Source organism: Molothrus aeneus, chromosome 1 (assembly GCF_037042795.1).
Source record: "Molothrus aeneus isolate 106 chromosome 1, BPBGC_Maene_1.0, whole genome shotgun sequence".
NCBI classification, from domain to species: domain Eukaryota; kingdom Metazoa; phylum Chordata; class Aves; order Passeriformes; family Icteridae; genus Molothrus; species Molothrus aeneus.
In genome coordinates this window covers 59,119,837-59,134,835 of record NC_089646.1, presented here as the reverse complement: position 1 = coordinate 59,134,835, position 14,999 = coordinate 59,119,837, and the positions used below count along the sequence as shown (strand labels likewise).

The 14,999-nt window shown below is 44.9% G+C and overlaps 2 protein-coding genes across 6 annotated transcripts in view; one reads left to right on the top strand and one right to left on the bottom strand.

Annotated features, from left to right (window-relative positions):
• Positions 1-7,782, top strand: part of KCNG2 (potassium voltage-gated channel modifier subfamily G member 2) — a 51,579-nt gene extending 43,797 nt beyond the window's left edge. For all 4 annotated transcript variants that reach the window (XM_066545033.1, XM_066545015.1, XM_066545007.1 and 1 more), the window contains exon 3: positions 5,377-7,782. In XM_066545033.1, coding sequence (XP_066401130.1) covers positions 5,377-6,171 — 795 coding nt within the window. In that variant the 3' untranslated portion in view covers positions 6,172-7,782. The remainder of the gene's footprint in view (positions 1-5,376) is intronic.
• Positions 7,783-11,458: 3,676 nt separating this feature from the next.
• The window catches only part of SLC66A2 (solute carrier family 66 member 2), a 66,504-nt gene continuing 62,963 nt past the window's right edge, over positions 11,459-14,999 (bottom strand). For both annotated transcript variants that reach the window (XM_066544988.1, XM_066544996.1), the window contains one exon: positions 11,459-14,124. In XM_066544988.1, coding sequence (XP_066401085.1) covers positions 13,917-14,124 — 208 coding nt within the window. In that variant the 3' untranslated portion in view covers positions 11,459-13,916. The remainder of the gene's footprint in view (positions 14,125-14,999) is intronic.

Here is a 14,999-nt window from a genome sequence, read left to right as displayed (position 1 = left end):
TCCCACGCACTGGGAGGGAGCCAGATGCAAGCTCCCACCCCGCTCTCACAGGAGTAGGAGCTGGGTCTCTCCGAAGCCCAGCAAAGGCTCCAAGTGTTGGGCTGCTGAGTAATTGGTACTGGAGGCATGTCTGTCCTCTGGGTCACCCTGCAGAATGTAGTAGAGGAGTGTCTGTCCTCTGGGCAACCATGCAGATGTTCATTGGAACAGGCAGCTCAGCCTCCCACCCAAATCCAAGGGGAACACCCTAAGCCTCTGGACTGGGGACTGTAGGCAGACTTGTCAGCAGCCTCAGGGCTGCAGGTCGCTTTGTCTGCAGGTCTCTTAACACAGATCTCTGATGCTGAGATCTCAGTTGCATCAGAATTTCAAGTTCCACAACTGTTGTTAAGAAAGATTTTGATCTCATGCACACAGAGAAACACTTGGAACATGTGACCCAAAACGCTCAAGTAACAAGGGGCAAGTGGACGTGTACAAAAATAACATTTTAGAAATGTCATGATTTTCAAGCTTATGTAAGTACTTCTGTATGCAATGCCTCTCATGTTGGGGTTTCTTTTTTCTTAACATACAGATTTGACAGTAAGGGAAATCTCACTATAGGGTCAAAGTGGGCAGCATTGAAACTTCTTCCTTCAAAGTGCCACAGAGCTGCTGACCTCACAAAAAAGTGCTTGGAAAGCAGCACAAGAACTGGAGCAGTTAAAGATGATCTGGCTTTTGACATCTTGTAATGCAGAGGGTTTAGAAGATGGTGTCAAAGTCTGCAAGAATCTAAGGAATAGTCACAGTTTCTTCCCAGGAGACCAGAGGACAAAGGCAGGGCCAAGAAGTCACACAACACACAGTGGAGAATTTTTCTGGGGCTCAGTACACAGTTCAGTACAAGTGAAATGGACCCTGCAGGCCAAACCAAAATGTTTCTGAAAGATGTCTGCCGCTTTTAGACAGGCCATACAGAACAATGAATACAGATGGATTTGAACTCCAGTGACACCAATTTTCCTTTTTGTAATTTTCCTTTTGCCAAAGGAACTCTCGGCAAAGAAAACATTGCTCCAGAAGAAAGATGCCGTGGTTGGCTTTTTGACAGCAAATTTCTGTAGATCCTAATGAAGGAGACTCACTTTAATTTGACTGCACAGAATTACTCACTGATGTCTTTCTTACTTTCTTTCCTTGTTCCCTGTGTTGATATTGGTATATAGTCCCCAAATTCTGTGCAACTGCAGATAATTTCCCGTACTCAAGAAATTTTTGCACAAAAAAGAAACCCAAACTACTCATGGTTTGAAAGAAACAAATGTACACAGATAAATAAATATATACACTTTGTGAAAAACAACTGTTTTCCCTGCAGCTCAATTTCATCAATCTAAATATGAAAAAGTAGTGATAAAACTGTATCCATTAGATTACAGGGTGAAGAAATTTTGTTACTTGGTATGAGGGAGAGCTGTTTTGCTTATAAAAAGTAAAAAGCAGTGTATAGTTGTTAATGGACATGTTTATGGCCACAAGCTGGTATAGCTCAATCTTTTTTGAGAACATACAGATTTGATGAAGACCTATTTTGGGCAGGATGCCCTATTCTGTTAGGACTTGTTTTTCTTGTGTTCCAATGGCTGATTAATTCCTGATTTTATTTTTTTTTTCCCATCTGTGTGTGTGCCTTTCTGAGAATTTTTGCTTTGTTTTCTTGAACAGAAAAACCTCAAAAGCCCAAACAGAATTTCAGCATCCATTTGGACTGGAAAACATAGTTAGAAGGTTTAGAAAGCAAAAATTGCCCTTTTTTTATTATTTTTAACCAATGCTGTAGTCAAGCAGGAAAAAAAAACAACAAGGAAAAGCAGCTGCAACTGAAAGAAATGAAGTGCAAAGAGTATGAAATACAATTTTGAGTTGCTGCTTTTTATAACATGTGAGGATAATAATAGGACACACCTCGATGATGTTGAAACATGGTCCAAGGGATAGGAAGACATTTAATTAGTGTAAAAAAGAGACCTCTGGCAGGTTGATTGACACACAGATCTGTTTTCTAAAAGCCTGTTCAGATTCTCTTATTCTTAGGACAGCCTTTGGACAGAGCCTGGCTTGTTTAGATAGTGTTGGTTAATAAGGATACTGAGCAAGTTGCTGAAGATAATTATGCATTTGCTGGAAAGGGGGACTGTTTCATCCTGTTGAAGTGAACTCTGTGTAGTAAAACATTATCACTCCACTGTACTGAAAGTAAATATTTCAACTTTCATATTATTTGTCAGCTGTGGAGAGTGGAAAGAGTGGAAAAAAGCCAGGGCCCAGCCTCCACTCTGGATGGAGGAAATTTCAGCTCCTCATTATCTTGATGGGCAAAGATGCAGCTTGGTTCTGCACTGTTGGATTATCTGAGCTCCAAATTCCACCAGGCTTCTTGAGCTTGGCTGAACAAAGGTTGCCAGGCTGCTCCCGCACTTGCATTTGGGAAGTAGTTCTGCAGGAAGTTTGAAGACATAAATAGCAATGTTTTAGGTCTGTGAACCTACAGAGAATAAACATGTCAGAGTGTGGGAGAGCAGACAGGGTCTTCCAAAAGTCATCTTCCCTGGTAGCCCATTCATGAGGAGCAATTTTCACTCCTGTTTTCTCCTGCACCAAAACTCATACACAAAACCACTTTGGCAGTCTCCTTTCCATATGCAGCTAATAGAAACTCATGGGGGAATTAGGTGCCAAATTAGCTATTAATCACCTTAGTGACTTTGTAGTTTTATTTTAAGGCTAAATTCCCCATAGGCTTCACTGACTTTCCCAAAACTTTTAGTGGCACAAAAAGTCTATATATGTGCATCAGAATCTAGAACGCTTCCTGCCAGATAGGGCTCTTAAGTCAAGGTGCATCCTAGTTTCCATAGGTGGTGGTCCTAGTAATGGTGCACCTGTCAGAGAAAGCAAATTTGCACATTTGGGTATGCATCTTGTCATTGCTGTTGCTTTGCTCAAGCCATAGCTGTTTTTCTCTGGGTTGTCATTCTCACACTGCAACCTGAACCTGTAGAGCACCTGCAAAGATGGGGTGAAGAGCTGCAAATCACCTTCAGTGACTCCCTTAGGTGTGAGATCAAGCATATCCTGATGAGAGATTCCCATGCAGAAGAGTTCTGGGACAATATTGGTCTGAGGGCTGGTTTCTGGGTCATAAGGAGAGAAGTTACAGTGGTACAGGCAGAGTCCTTCCACTGACCTTGTGAGCTTTGTCTCTGGCTCACAGAGCCAGATTTGTGTTGTGGTGTGAACGCGTCTTGATTCTGTATTTGATAGGAGAGCCTGACAGCATAATTATGCTGTAATAGGAGGAAAGCTCCTAGAAACAAAATCTTACATCCTATGTATTATGCTTGTGACAAAAATACTTACTTATGACCAAATTAGTTTGGTGAGGTAGATATAAATTAAGCTCCTTCTAGTGTTCACACGAATCAAAATTCGGAATTTAAAGAGAGCTATCTGAGCTACTATACTGGTAAAATAAGATTATCATTCCTCCCTGCAATATGCTTAAAATCTTGACAGTAATTTCAATAGGACAAATAATTTTTCTCTCCATATCAGCATGACCCCCTGGGAAACAGTGGGAGGTACATCATGTGCCAATTGAAAGTGGAATACGAAACAAAAATGCATAAACACAAGGCATCACAATTTTTATTGTGGTTACTACAAGGACCATAAATGCTGGCTCTGAGGATTCCTTTTCACATCTGTTTTTCTTGTTGACATCTCTTTAGTTATTGTCTCAATCTCTTCTTAAGTGTAAGATGTGCATGGTGCCTCAGCATTTTGGTTGTCATACTGAGGTAACTCAAGGCTTTGCATTCATGTGATGACCCTGCTCTCACTGCTGGCAGTGCAACAGCCCTTGAAACATATCCAGTTCCTCCACATTTTGGGGAAGGCTGTAGTTAGTGAAGAGGGCAAAAGTCTCATCAATCTCTTGCTGGCTGCTTTCTTTCCAAACAGGGAAAAAGCCTGTGCATACACACTTCAAGAGGGATGAAGTTAGGATGTGGTGCTGTGCATTAAAAATTTCCCTGGCTCTCTGGAGCAAAAGACTCCCCTAGCTGAGTATGTGGGCAGAGCTGCTAATAGATGTGCCAGGTTCTCAGCTTCTCCAGTGGTGAAATGGGAATCAGCTTGACACAGCTTTGCCATTCTCAACTGATGTTTTATTGCTGTAATTTGGCATAGGCAAGAAAAACAAGGTTGGGAACTGGGGCCTAATACCTGTTGCATCCAGTGGGAGTCATACACCCCACTAGCATGGATTGACTCCTTACAACAAACTGTTTCACAAACTGTTCAAACTGGCACACTGAGTAAATACACACTTCCCCTAATAAGTATACACTTACCTTCCACACAAAGCCACCAGAGCATTCACACTTTTATACAAGCATTTACAGAGGAAACAGCACTAGCCCTATAATTGTCCACATCAAAATCTATTTAGAGAAGCTGTTTATTATTCAGCTGGAGGTACCAAGAGTGATGCAGCAGAGAATTGCCACAGTATTAACAACTGAGGAGTGGCCATCACCAACATTATTGTTTATTGCCTTTCCAGTGCACTGAGGCTTGTTTACAAGCATTGTAACTAAAGAGCCAGAGCTCTCTTTATTTGCCACCAAGTGAGCCTGCAGGGAAGAGCAGGGGAAGAAAGCTTGGGGAAGGCATTGTGGTCACTAGTTGTTACAGGTGTTGTAACTAAACACACTTATCTCTCCAGAACCCACTCTATCCTGTGGTATTTTTTTCTTTTAGAAATGCCTACATTTCTCAGTACTTTATATAAGTGTTTGACTGTAGGGGTGTGCTAATAAATGTTCACTGGAATATAAAATATGTACTGTATTTAGTGAATAATAGATTTTAGATAACTCCAAGCATATCACATAAAATGCTGTAGGTGTTTATGAGCCATTAGTAAGCAATTTATTATTGATCAGGAAGGGAAGGAAGGATAACATATTTATTACAACCCATGAATCCTGTATTAATCCTTTTAAAAAATGTTAAAGTCTTGGTTAGAAATGAAGTGCGAGCCATTGGCTTTTTAGCAGTAGGCTCTCTGGCCAGCAGCTGATAAGATCACACCAAATTCTTGGCAGCTTTGAGACATTCCAGAACATTGTTGACCTGTCCTATAGTCAAACATGTAGCCTTTGGTTTTAGTACCTCTCAGCAGCCATGATTTTGCTTTGGTACATCACAATTTGCATCAAGTTCACGTGGTGCTTTCCTTTAAGAGCTGACACTCTCTTTGTTTCACTCCCTGGCTAAATCTGTTTCTTCCCTCTTTTAAGTGTTTTCCACTCCTCTTCTTCCCAGGGTGAATGCTCACGAAAGTGCTACGACATCTTTGTGCTGGAGACGGTGTGTGTGGCATGGTTTTCCTTTGAGTTCCTGCTGCGATCCATCCAGGCAGAAAACAAGTGTGCTTTCCTGAAAACCCCGCTCAACATCATCGACATCCTGGCCATTCTGCCTTTCTACATCTCTCTCATCGTGGATGTGGTTTCCACAAAGAACAGCAGCAAGCCCGGCGGGGGAGCCGGGAACAAGTATCTGGAGCGCGTGGGGCTGGTGCTGCGCTTCCTGCGGGCGCTGCGCATCCTGTACGTGATGAGGCTGGCGCGGCACTCGCTGGGGCTGCAGACGCTGGGGCTCACTGTGCGCCGCTGCACCCGCGAGTTCGGGCTGCTCCTGCTCTTCCTCTGCGTCGCCATGGCCCTCTTCTCGCCGCTGGTCTACTTGGCTGAGAGCGAACTGGGAGCCAAGCAAGAGTTCACCAGTGTCCCCACCAGTTACTGGTGGGCCGTCATCTCCATGACAACTGTTGGCTACGGGGACATGGTGCCTCGTAGCATCCCCGGACAGGTGGTAGCCCTGAGCAGCATCTTGAGTGGGATTTTGCTGATGGCTTTCCCAGTCACATCCATCTTTCATACCTTTTCTCGTTCCTACAGTGAGCTGAAGGAGCAGCAGCAGCGAGTAGCCAGTAGGCAGGTGCGTCAGCGACAAGAGAACACCAAGCTCCTGGGTGGTGACAGTACAGGGGGGCACAGTGCCACATTCCCGCGAAGTGCTGGTGAGCAGGAGGGTCTGACCTTGGTGGACCAGTAAGCCAAGAGAAGTTCTTGACCCTGAACAGCTGAGGACGTACGTTGGCAGCCCAAGAAGCAGCGGACAAGGGAGGTCAGTTCGGCAAGAAGAATGCCATGAACTGCATAAATGAGGGGCAGACAAACACAAGGTTTCTCTAAAGACCAACTTCTGATCTTAAGGGACCTCTGAAAAGTACCCCTACAAATTCTACCAAGTACAGCTCTGCTCCATTGCTTTTCTTAGGGCTTTTCTATTGAGCAAGTATTTTTGGGTATGCCCAAGGAGCAGCCATTGAACATAGCCAGCCAGCAGAATGTAATGTGAAGCACAGCCCGTGCCAGGTGCCATGTGGCACAGCAACCAGCGTGCCACCTCCTCCATGCCCTGCTCAGTGGCAGGGCTGAGCAAGGGGTTCCCCATGCTGCGACACCCCACAGCACATTTGTTTTGGCAGCACCACCAAGGAACACAAACCTCAGACAAGCCAAGGGGCGAGGGCAAGAGAAGGGCAGAAGCATTCCTTCAGCTTTACCAGGGGCTTACTTTAGTCTTCTACACATAAAGCAGCACCACCGGAGTGCTGGCAACACTGCCAGCTCTGAATTGTGTGTGAGCACAGTTTGCATTATTTAGTAGACATGCATATTTACCATCCTAAGCTTTATATCTTACTTAGTCCCATGACAGAAATATACATACAAAAAATCTTCCTGACTATGGTACTGAATGTTAACTTGGTTATTTTTCCTTTGCTAACAGTCAAATATTAAAAATACCATGACAAATGATGATGTTTCTCCACTTTCTGTTAACTATTTCCACCTCTCGTGTACTGAGAAATGTGTTTAACAGGCCACTGAACCTATCTGAACTACATGTAGCTCAAGAAGGGGAGAGTAATGTTGAACCAGCAGTGACTCCCAGCTCTGCACAGTCGTCTTCAGTGGTGGTGGCTGCACTGAGAGCAGTCCTGTGCAGACAGGAGTAGGGGAGCAGTACAAACCCAGTGAATCCAGCGAGACACCGTCAGTGGGCTCTGGTCCAAACTGCAGTGCAGCAGCTGTGCTCTGCCTTAGGAGTAGCCTTTTGGTTTTGCCCTCCTACTGAGAAAAAGACAATCCTGTCATTAGAACAAGTGTTCTGGCTCTTCTTCCTGATTCTCAAAGGATTTAAGTCATTTTAAAGGGAAAATTAATAATATGGTGGCATCTGCATGTTTGCTTATTGATGCCAGCCCCATGCATGAGCTTTCCAGACCCCACCCTGGCAGAGCTGTGTATCTGTTCCAAGTCAGGATGCTGTGTGGGTCTTTCAGTGCTTCTACAGATGGGATGTGGTCAGGGAATGGAGGGAGATGGAAGCCAACAGTCTCTTGTACCTACACTCCTATTTGTACTAAAGCCATGAAGTGTCACCCTCCATGTTCTCCACCCACCAGGAAGGGAACAAAACCTGATGTATTGAAGATGGGATTTGTCTGGTATGTTGTTTCGGTTTTTTTTTTTGCCTCAACATATGTTGTAAAACTAATCCTACATTAGCAAACTCTCATATTAAGCCATTCCTTATAGGAATGAAGCAAGGGAAATGGAAAAGTTACACTTTATTTTAATAAAAATATAAAGCTTTGTTGCTGACTCTCTGTGTCTGATGATTTAGGTGTGGAGGGATGTGGTGTTTTGCTGTACTGATGTGAAATAACTCGTGTTACTTGCTGCTGAGCACTGCAGGAGATGGAGGCAGCAAAACTGAGCCCCCCTACCCTGCAAGATGCACCTGGCTCAGCAAAGCCCCAGCTGTGCTGAACTGCAGGGCAAACCAAACGCAGGGGCCCACGCCAGGGTTCTGCCCATCCTTCATGGCCCAGCAGCACCAGGAACACATCTGGTCCTTGTGCTAGAGAGGAGGGCCAAGGGCTGGTGGTGCCTGGGCTGACTCAGACTCCTGGCAAAGCAATGCCAGCACTGGGTTGCTGTGACTCAAGAAAGATTTTAATTTTATTGGGTTTTTTTTATTCCCAGTGCAGACATTTCTTTCATTAAGGATTATTAAGGTCTGACATCAGGGATCCAGCTTTGGAGCCAGCTGACTGCAAACCAGCAAAGGGAGCAGTGGCTGGGGAACAGTGTGGCCAGGTGCTGAGGAGCAGCACTGCATCTTCTGGTGGCATTCAGATGCTCAGTCTTAAGGTGGCACCTGACAGGCTCACTAGGTGGACTCACAAGTTCACTCCTCATGGTGATTTGGCTCATGCACACCGGGTTGTGCTTCATGCTCCGTCTTCAGTGTGAATGAAGTGACCATGGCTAGTGCATATGGAAGGTGCAGAATGCATCTCCTTGAGGTGGTGAAGCCCAAAAACTGCAAGCACCCTTACCTAACTACTAGAAAAGCCATGCTGGAGTTGACATCCTTGCACAATGAAGAGTTTCACACTTGCAGTGCTAGCAAATAGCCATAAATCAATGCAACTTTTAGCTTTGCAGCATGAAAAAAACCGTGCTGGGACAGCAAACTGCAGCTCAGCAGCTGCGTAGAAAAACAAACTGATGACACATGCCATATTGCTGCTGTTCTCCATCAAGTTGCTATTGTCCTACAATAGTGAGATCTTTGTATTTTTCAAAAGGCACATAATTAATTCCAGTATGCACAGAGTTTTAATAAAGTGACAAAACCCACTCATTGTCTCCTAGTCAAAGCCTGGCTTTTAATAAAGTTTCATTTTATCTATTGGGATGACAGATGAGGAAACAAATATAAACCAGGAATCTTTTAAACAAATTATTTTTGGAAGCTATACAAAGTTGTGATGCACACATTGCCAGACATAAAAGGCACTCAGAGGAAAATAAATTTTACCCAGGGCAGCCGTTGTTATGGGTGATGCTTATTGCTTTTGATCAGCTGCTGGAGAATGTTTTGTTGTATATAGTGGTTGGGGTTTTTTGACACAGCACACAGATGATTTTAAGGCCATTTATCTCTAACTATAATAAATGCCACACTGCTGTCTGCAGGCACAGCAGTGCCACCAGGTAGTTATACCTGTTTCTTCGAACAACTAAGTGCTTCATGATTGTAGCACACTAGTTTTGCCTCAAGGAGAAAGAAAAGGAAAAACGTATTTCTCTCTTATATGGGATAAAGACTCGAAATGTGAGCAAAGCCACCTCTTCTACATGTTCCACCTACACATCCACCATGCAAAGATCTAGACCTACAAATTCTGGCAGCTGGCAACACCAGTCATGAAAACCATAGCTTAGGAGAGTTAAGGATGTGTTAATTGGTAAAGGGACAGAGATAAAGGGAATGGCACAAAGTCAAACACAACTTGAGCTCACACAGTGCATGTGCACAGCCACTTCTATGGCACAGCAGCCTCAGTTAAGAAAAAGCAGTAATGTAAAGAAAAATGTGATGCTGGTGTCATCTCCTCAACTGTAAGCCAGACAGAGGCTGCTGTCCCACACTGCTGAGGCCAGAACAGGCAGAGGCTATGGCAGCCTCACAGCAGATGCTTCAGGGGACAAAGGATCCTTGGCACCTACAAGCCACAGCCTTAGAGGACTATGAAGCCTTGGCGTGGAAGAGGACAGAGGCAGGTAGAGAAATCCAGTGTGGTGCTGCTGGCCCATCTGTGGCCGCGTGAAGCCCCTCAGTCTCTCAGCCAGCACCTACCAGAGCCAAGTGCACATAAGCCGGGACACGGAAGAGCAGGAGGGGGCTCTGAAATGCTGTGTTTGCTGTCAGTGCATTTCTAGATGCTGACACCCCCTTGGAACTGGCTGCTTTACAAGGCTGTTTACAGGAAGGCCTGCCCATGCCCCAGGGTGACACTCACATTATGTTCTAGTCCCCATCTTTTATTTACTGCTGTTGGCACAGGTACCCAGGTAGTGTTTATTTAGTGGCACACTGCTCACTCTCATATTGATGTCTTCTTTCTTACAGAAAGCCTCCAACAAAGCTACAGTTGTCAGTCAGGTCCTTGAAACCTGCTTGGCTCTCAAGCCTGAGGATCGCAATCAGATTTAACAAACAGAACCTGTGGGCCCATTTTTGCTTAATACCCAGTACCAAATGTCATCTTATTTTATGTCTTAAATTTTTTTAATTGCACCTAACTGCATGCATCTCAAACATCTAACCATGGAATTTCTCCCTCCCGGGAGTCACAGTGCAGACCACTGCCTGCCATGCAGAGCAGAGGGAGAGATTTGCCCTGAGGGAGGCCTGGGGCAGCACTGCACCAGCCAGCAGTGCTGGGCTGGTGCAGCACCCAGAGATGAGGTTCCCCATTGTTTCCTTTGGGGCCAGCCCCACCACTGGCTGCCCCACAATGAATGCCAAAGCAGCAGCCAATAATACCAGCACTGGCTGGGAGAGAAGGTGCAGGCACTGCAAGTGTTGATCGGGCTTGACTGCTGTGAGAACTGCTTGGGTCTCCACTGCCAGCAGACTGCAAGAGAGCAGGCAGGGCTTACTCCCCACCCTCATATTCCTCCTCCTTTCCTACCCATTTTGCTGATTTACCTTCATGTTTTGGTTTTCCTTCTATCCCTTCCCTTCAGGAGTATCCCCTTTCAAACCCTTATTTGACCAAGCTCAGTCTGCCCCACATCTCCTCTCGCCCTGCCCAACCCTCTCTCCTACACCTCCAGCCCTCTCTCCTCCCCAGCTCCCCTTCTGCAACTCCTGTGGCATGGCACACAGCAATAGCAAACCACCTCTACATGCCAGAGCAGCCCAACATCCTGGATCAGCAGCCTGGCAGGATCCAGGAGGTGCACAGCAGCTGCAAGGCTCCTCCTGACAGCCTTGGCTTGTTTTCCCATCCAGAAGGAACAGGGAGGGTGGTTAAGACTTCTCTTAGAACAGTAGCTGGCCATGAGATGACAGACTCAATGTCCTCATCTTCTGTGCAGAGGCTGCCAAGAGCACATCCCTCATCTGTATCCTATCTTCAAACTCATTCTGCAGCCTGCATGATACAGGGTCCCTTTAAAGCTATGTAATAATCTGTTAGTAATTTGGTTTTTACTGTGAGCATTGCAAACACAAGTTATGTGGTCTCAATGGTTAAATTTACCCTGGTATGTATGGAAGAGCAGGGAACAGAAATCCAGAATCCCTGCTGTGCATCATGACTTCAGGACAATTTCTGCCTTGTGCTTACTCACCCATCAGAAGGAAAAACCATGCTAGTTATTTGTATCAACAATGCTCCTGACAAGAAGATTTATAAGAAGAGTTAAGAAGCACACATTTTGTACCTGAACAAAACAAAGCAACGCTGCAATTCATATATATAATAGGCAAATTTTATTAAAAAAAACATTGCAACTGACAGAAAAAATAAAGTCCATGAAATGTGCCATACATTCAAAGAGATGTATTTAAAGAAAGTGATTTCTTATTCTCTGAGGTGATCATTGAAACAGATACTTCCTGACGATTAGAGAACAAAACAAAAGTTCTGTAACACTTTGTCCCTAAAGTACCTTGCAAGAAGTTCTAGAGTTCCTGGCCAAGAGTCCTACTTGCTAAATGCCACATACAAAAGATGACTTAGACATGGTTTCACTGGCTTCTGTTCCAGCATTTGCTGCTCTGGTGTAAATGAGACTGGTCTGCAGAGCTCGCTGGTTTAGGTACTGGTGACAGATTCAAGAATCCACCCAAGGAAGAATCCCAAGAGGAAGAAGCAGAAATTGTTTTATCCTCAATAATATCTGTAGTTCAAAGCCAAAGAGGTGGCCAAAAGTGTGCACTCCCAGTGAAGCTATAACATACCAAAGTATGTTTCTTATGAACCAGAAATTTCTTGCATCCCTGTTTTGCAGAATGTTAGAAAAAGACCACCAAATACAAAAATCTTACCATTACAAGTTATTAAAAAAACCTTCAGACAATTAAAACACACAACAAAGTGTTTGTTTTCTAACAGTAGAAATACAATCCTCATTAAAGCAGCATACTGGAGAAGCCAGTTGTTACATTTTCAATTAAAAAAGACAAAAGCCCAGATGTTCTTGTAGCACAACCAGAACATTGGAAAAAAGAGAGGAACAAAACATTCATAGTCTGCCATGCTGAGTACATTGTCTTTGTAAGGTCACTTCAGGCCTAGAAGAGTATGGTATTGAACAAAGAGCAGGGAGTCAGTGCCTGGGCACAGTGTGACTCCCCTCCACTGGACAGTTTGCCACCAATCCAGACAGTCCAGACTCAAATCGTGAGGTTCCCAAAGAAAGCGTGGTAGGGCAATTATCTGACTTACACACTGAAGTCATCAAACCTCAGACTTGCTGCCACTGCTAAGAAAACACAAGCTCTTGGGCTATTCTTAGAGAAAAAATGATTCTGCAAAATCTGTCCAACACCTTGCCTGTGGCCAGACAGGACTCACCCAGCAGAGGGAGGAAGCCTCATGAAGGAAGCAGCAACACAGCTGTTCCTGGGACCGAGGGCATTGCTACGGCCTCCTCACATCACCCGGGGCAGTTTCATGACAGCAGTGTCACAACAGGAGCCCAGGGGCTTGGTCACAGCCCCACGGGTCCACACCACCAGCAGCTGCATGTCACAGAGTATGGTGACCTGTGCTGGCTAATGGCCTTTAGAGACAACATCTACATGAACTGCTCTTTCAGTCCCTCTCAGTACAGCCTGCTCGTTCTTCTAAAAGAGAAAAACCTCTTCTTTAAGAGCCTAACAGTTCACAACAGTAAAAGGAAAACATGGACCCCTTCTTTGTTGGGCCAATGCAGGAAACACCCCAAAACACAACCTGGCTCTTGTTTGGCATTGAACAACGTGAACACAAATCTCAGCCTCAACAAATCAAGCTGTCAGATGCTGGTCCTACTCCAGGGGATACAGCTTATTCCTCCATCTCAAACTTTTTCATTTCTGAGCTTGGTTTGGGAAAGACCCTACAGCCCAGCTGTGTCCTGTGCACAGCTGCAGGGGCAGCACTGCCCCCAGGTGCAGGGCAGGCTATTCCCACACCCCACAGTTTCAAAGCATGAGTACCTAAGTTTCCAGAAATCACCTGCTGGCTCCTCCTTTTGCCTGGATGTTTGACTGGCTGTGCCAGCTCTAGACGTAACTCCAGCACCATCAGACCCCCTCCATCATCTCCTCCATGTGTCCTCCTGCAGCAGGGATGAACATCTGCTGACTCTTTAGCTTTACAGCATCTGTGGTCAGCTCACTTCTGGCTGCTCACTTCTTTGCAGGGCCTCCCACCCCCACCTTCTCTCACCAGACATCCTTATAGGGAAAAGAGAAAGCTCCTGGATTTGCTCTTCAATACTGCTTCCTCCATCATGGAGATACTGAATGCTAGTATATGCCACAAACCTGCCAATATACAGACTTTATATTTTATAAATAGGTAGAAGTTTCAGACAAATATCCTATAATTTCTGTGGTGTAACATTTTTAAATAGCATTAAAAACACAAACCATCCAGCCCTTGTGATTAAATATACAAACGTTTGTGAATTAATAAGGCTCATAGGTACATATGCAAAAATAAAGTGCCCCTCCCGCCACCAAGAAACAGTTCTGTACAGCTAAGTCTGAAAACAGAGCAAGTTATTTAACACAGAACCTCCAAGGCTAGACGTGGCAGCCGTTTCCATCCTTGTTCTCATTTCTGCTTTCAACTTGGCAACACAGGAATATTTACAAGTGGAAGAAGAGATGCCATGGCTGACTCAGCTGACCTACAACCTGCCCAGCCCAGTTCCTCACAGGGCCTTGGTGCTGGCTGGGTGTGCAGCGTGGGACACAGGCTTCTGAGGGTAGTGGCTGTACAAGTAAACCTGCAACAGGATAGCGATGTCCACAAATACCTGCAGGAGTCCACAGATGGAGAACTGGAAAGGGGCCTGATTCAGGATGAAGTAAACAGTCTTGAATGTGTCCCCACTGGTCCACATCAGCACCATCTTGATACTAAAAGACAGAAGAAAGGGAAGAGTGTTTGCTGAGAACTTGGTTTTGAATTAGACCTGCTGTGCCAGAGGATCCCACCTACTGCAGGTAGGATTTATAGCCAGCAGTGGGCTGGGACTCCCTTGGACAGGGGCAGACGAGCCGAGACAGGCAGCACTGCACTTGAAAGGGAGGATCAAACTCTCTGCTCCACAAACTGCAGCACTCTTATCTCAGCAAGCAGAGCTCCAAACAACTGTGGCTATGAAGGTATCAAACATTATAAAATCTCCAGCTAGGATATTTGACTCAGTGGTGCTCTGTAAACATGGCTGCCACATACTGACAGCACTGACCATAGACCAAAGTAAAACAGTGCATGAAAAAGAACAACAATTCATCCCAGCAGTTACTTCTTGTGTGTGCCATTCTGTGCTCATGCAAGGTAAAGTAGCACACAGATTGCTCTCTCATGCATGCATGCTTTTAGCATCTGCTGAAACAAACAAAACAGATAGAAGAAACCACTTCTTACTGCAGAAAATGCCTAACTAAAAAAAGCAGACAGACAGATTGTAATAAAGAGGAGAAATTACATGCCTGCAGCTGTTACTGGAAGGATGAACAGCACTAGGGATTTTTATCAAGGACACAGATCAAGAGCAATGTTCAAAGTTCCTTTTAATAACCAAACTTGCTTTTATCTTGCTCTTCTGCTAAGCATTTCCTGTCCTGTAGTCCAGCTCCTGCTCCCCCACATCAGGAGAAACTCTGGGGAATAGAAGCAGTTTCTTCAAACAGACCAAATTATTTTCAGTGTCCTTAACAAAATGTGAACAACCAAACTTGGAAGGCTGTTTCTGAGCTTCATGCACTTTATCAGGAGAGCTTTTTAA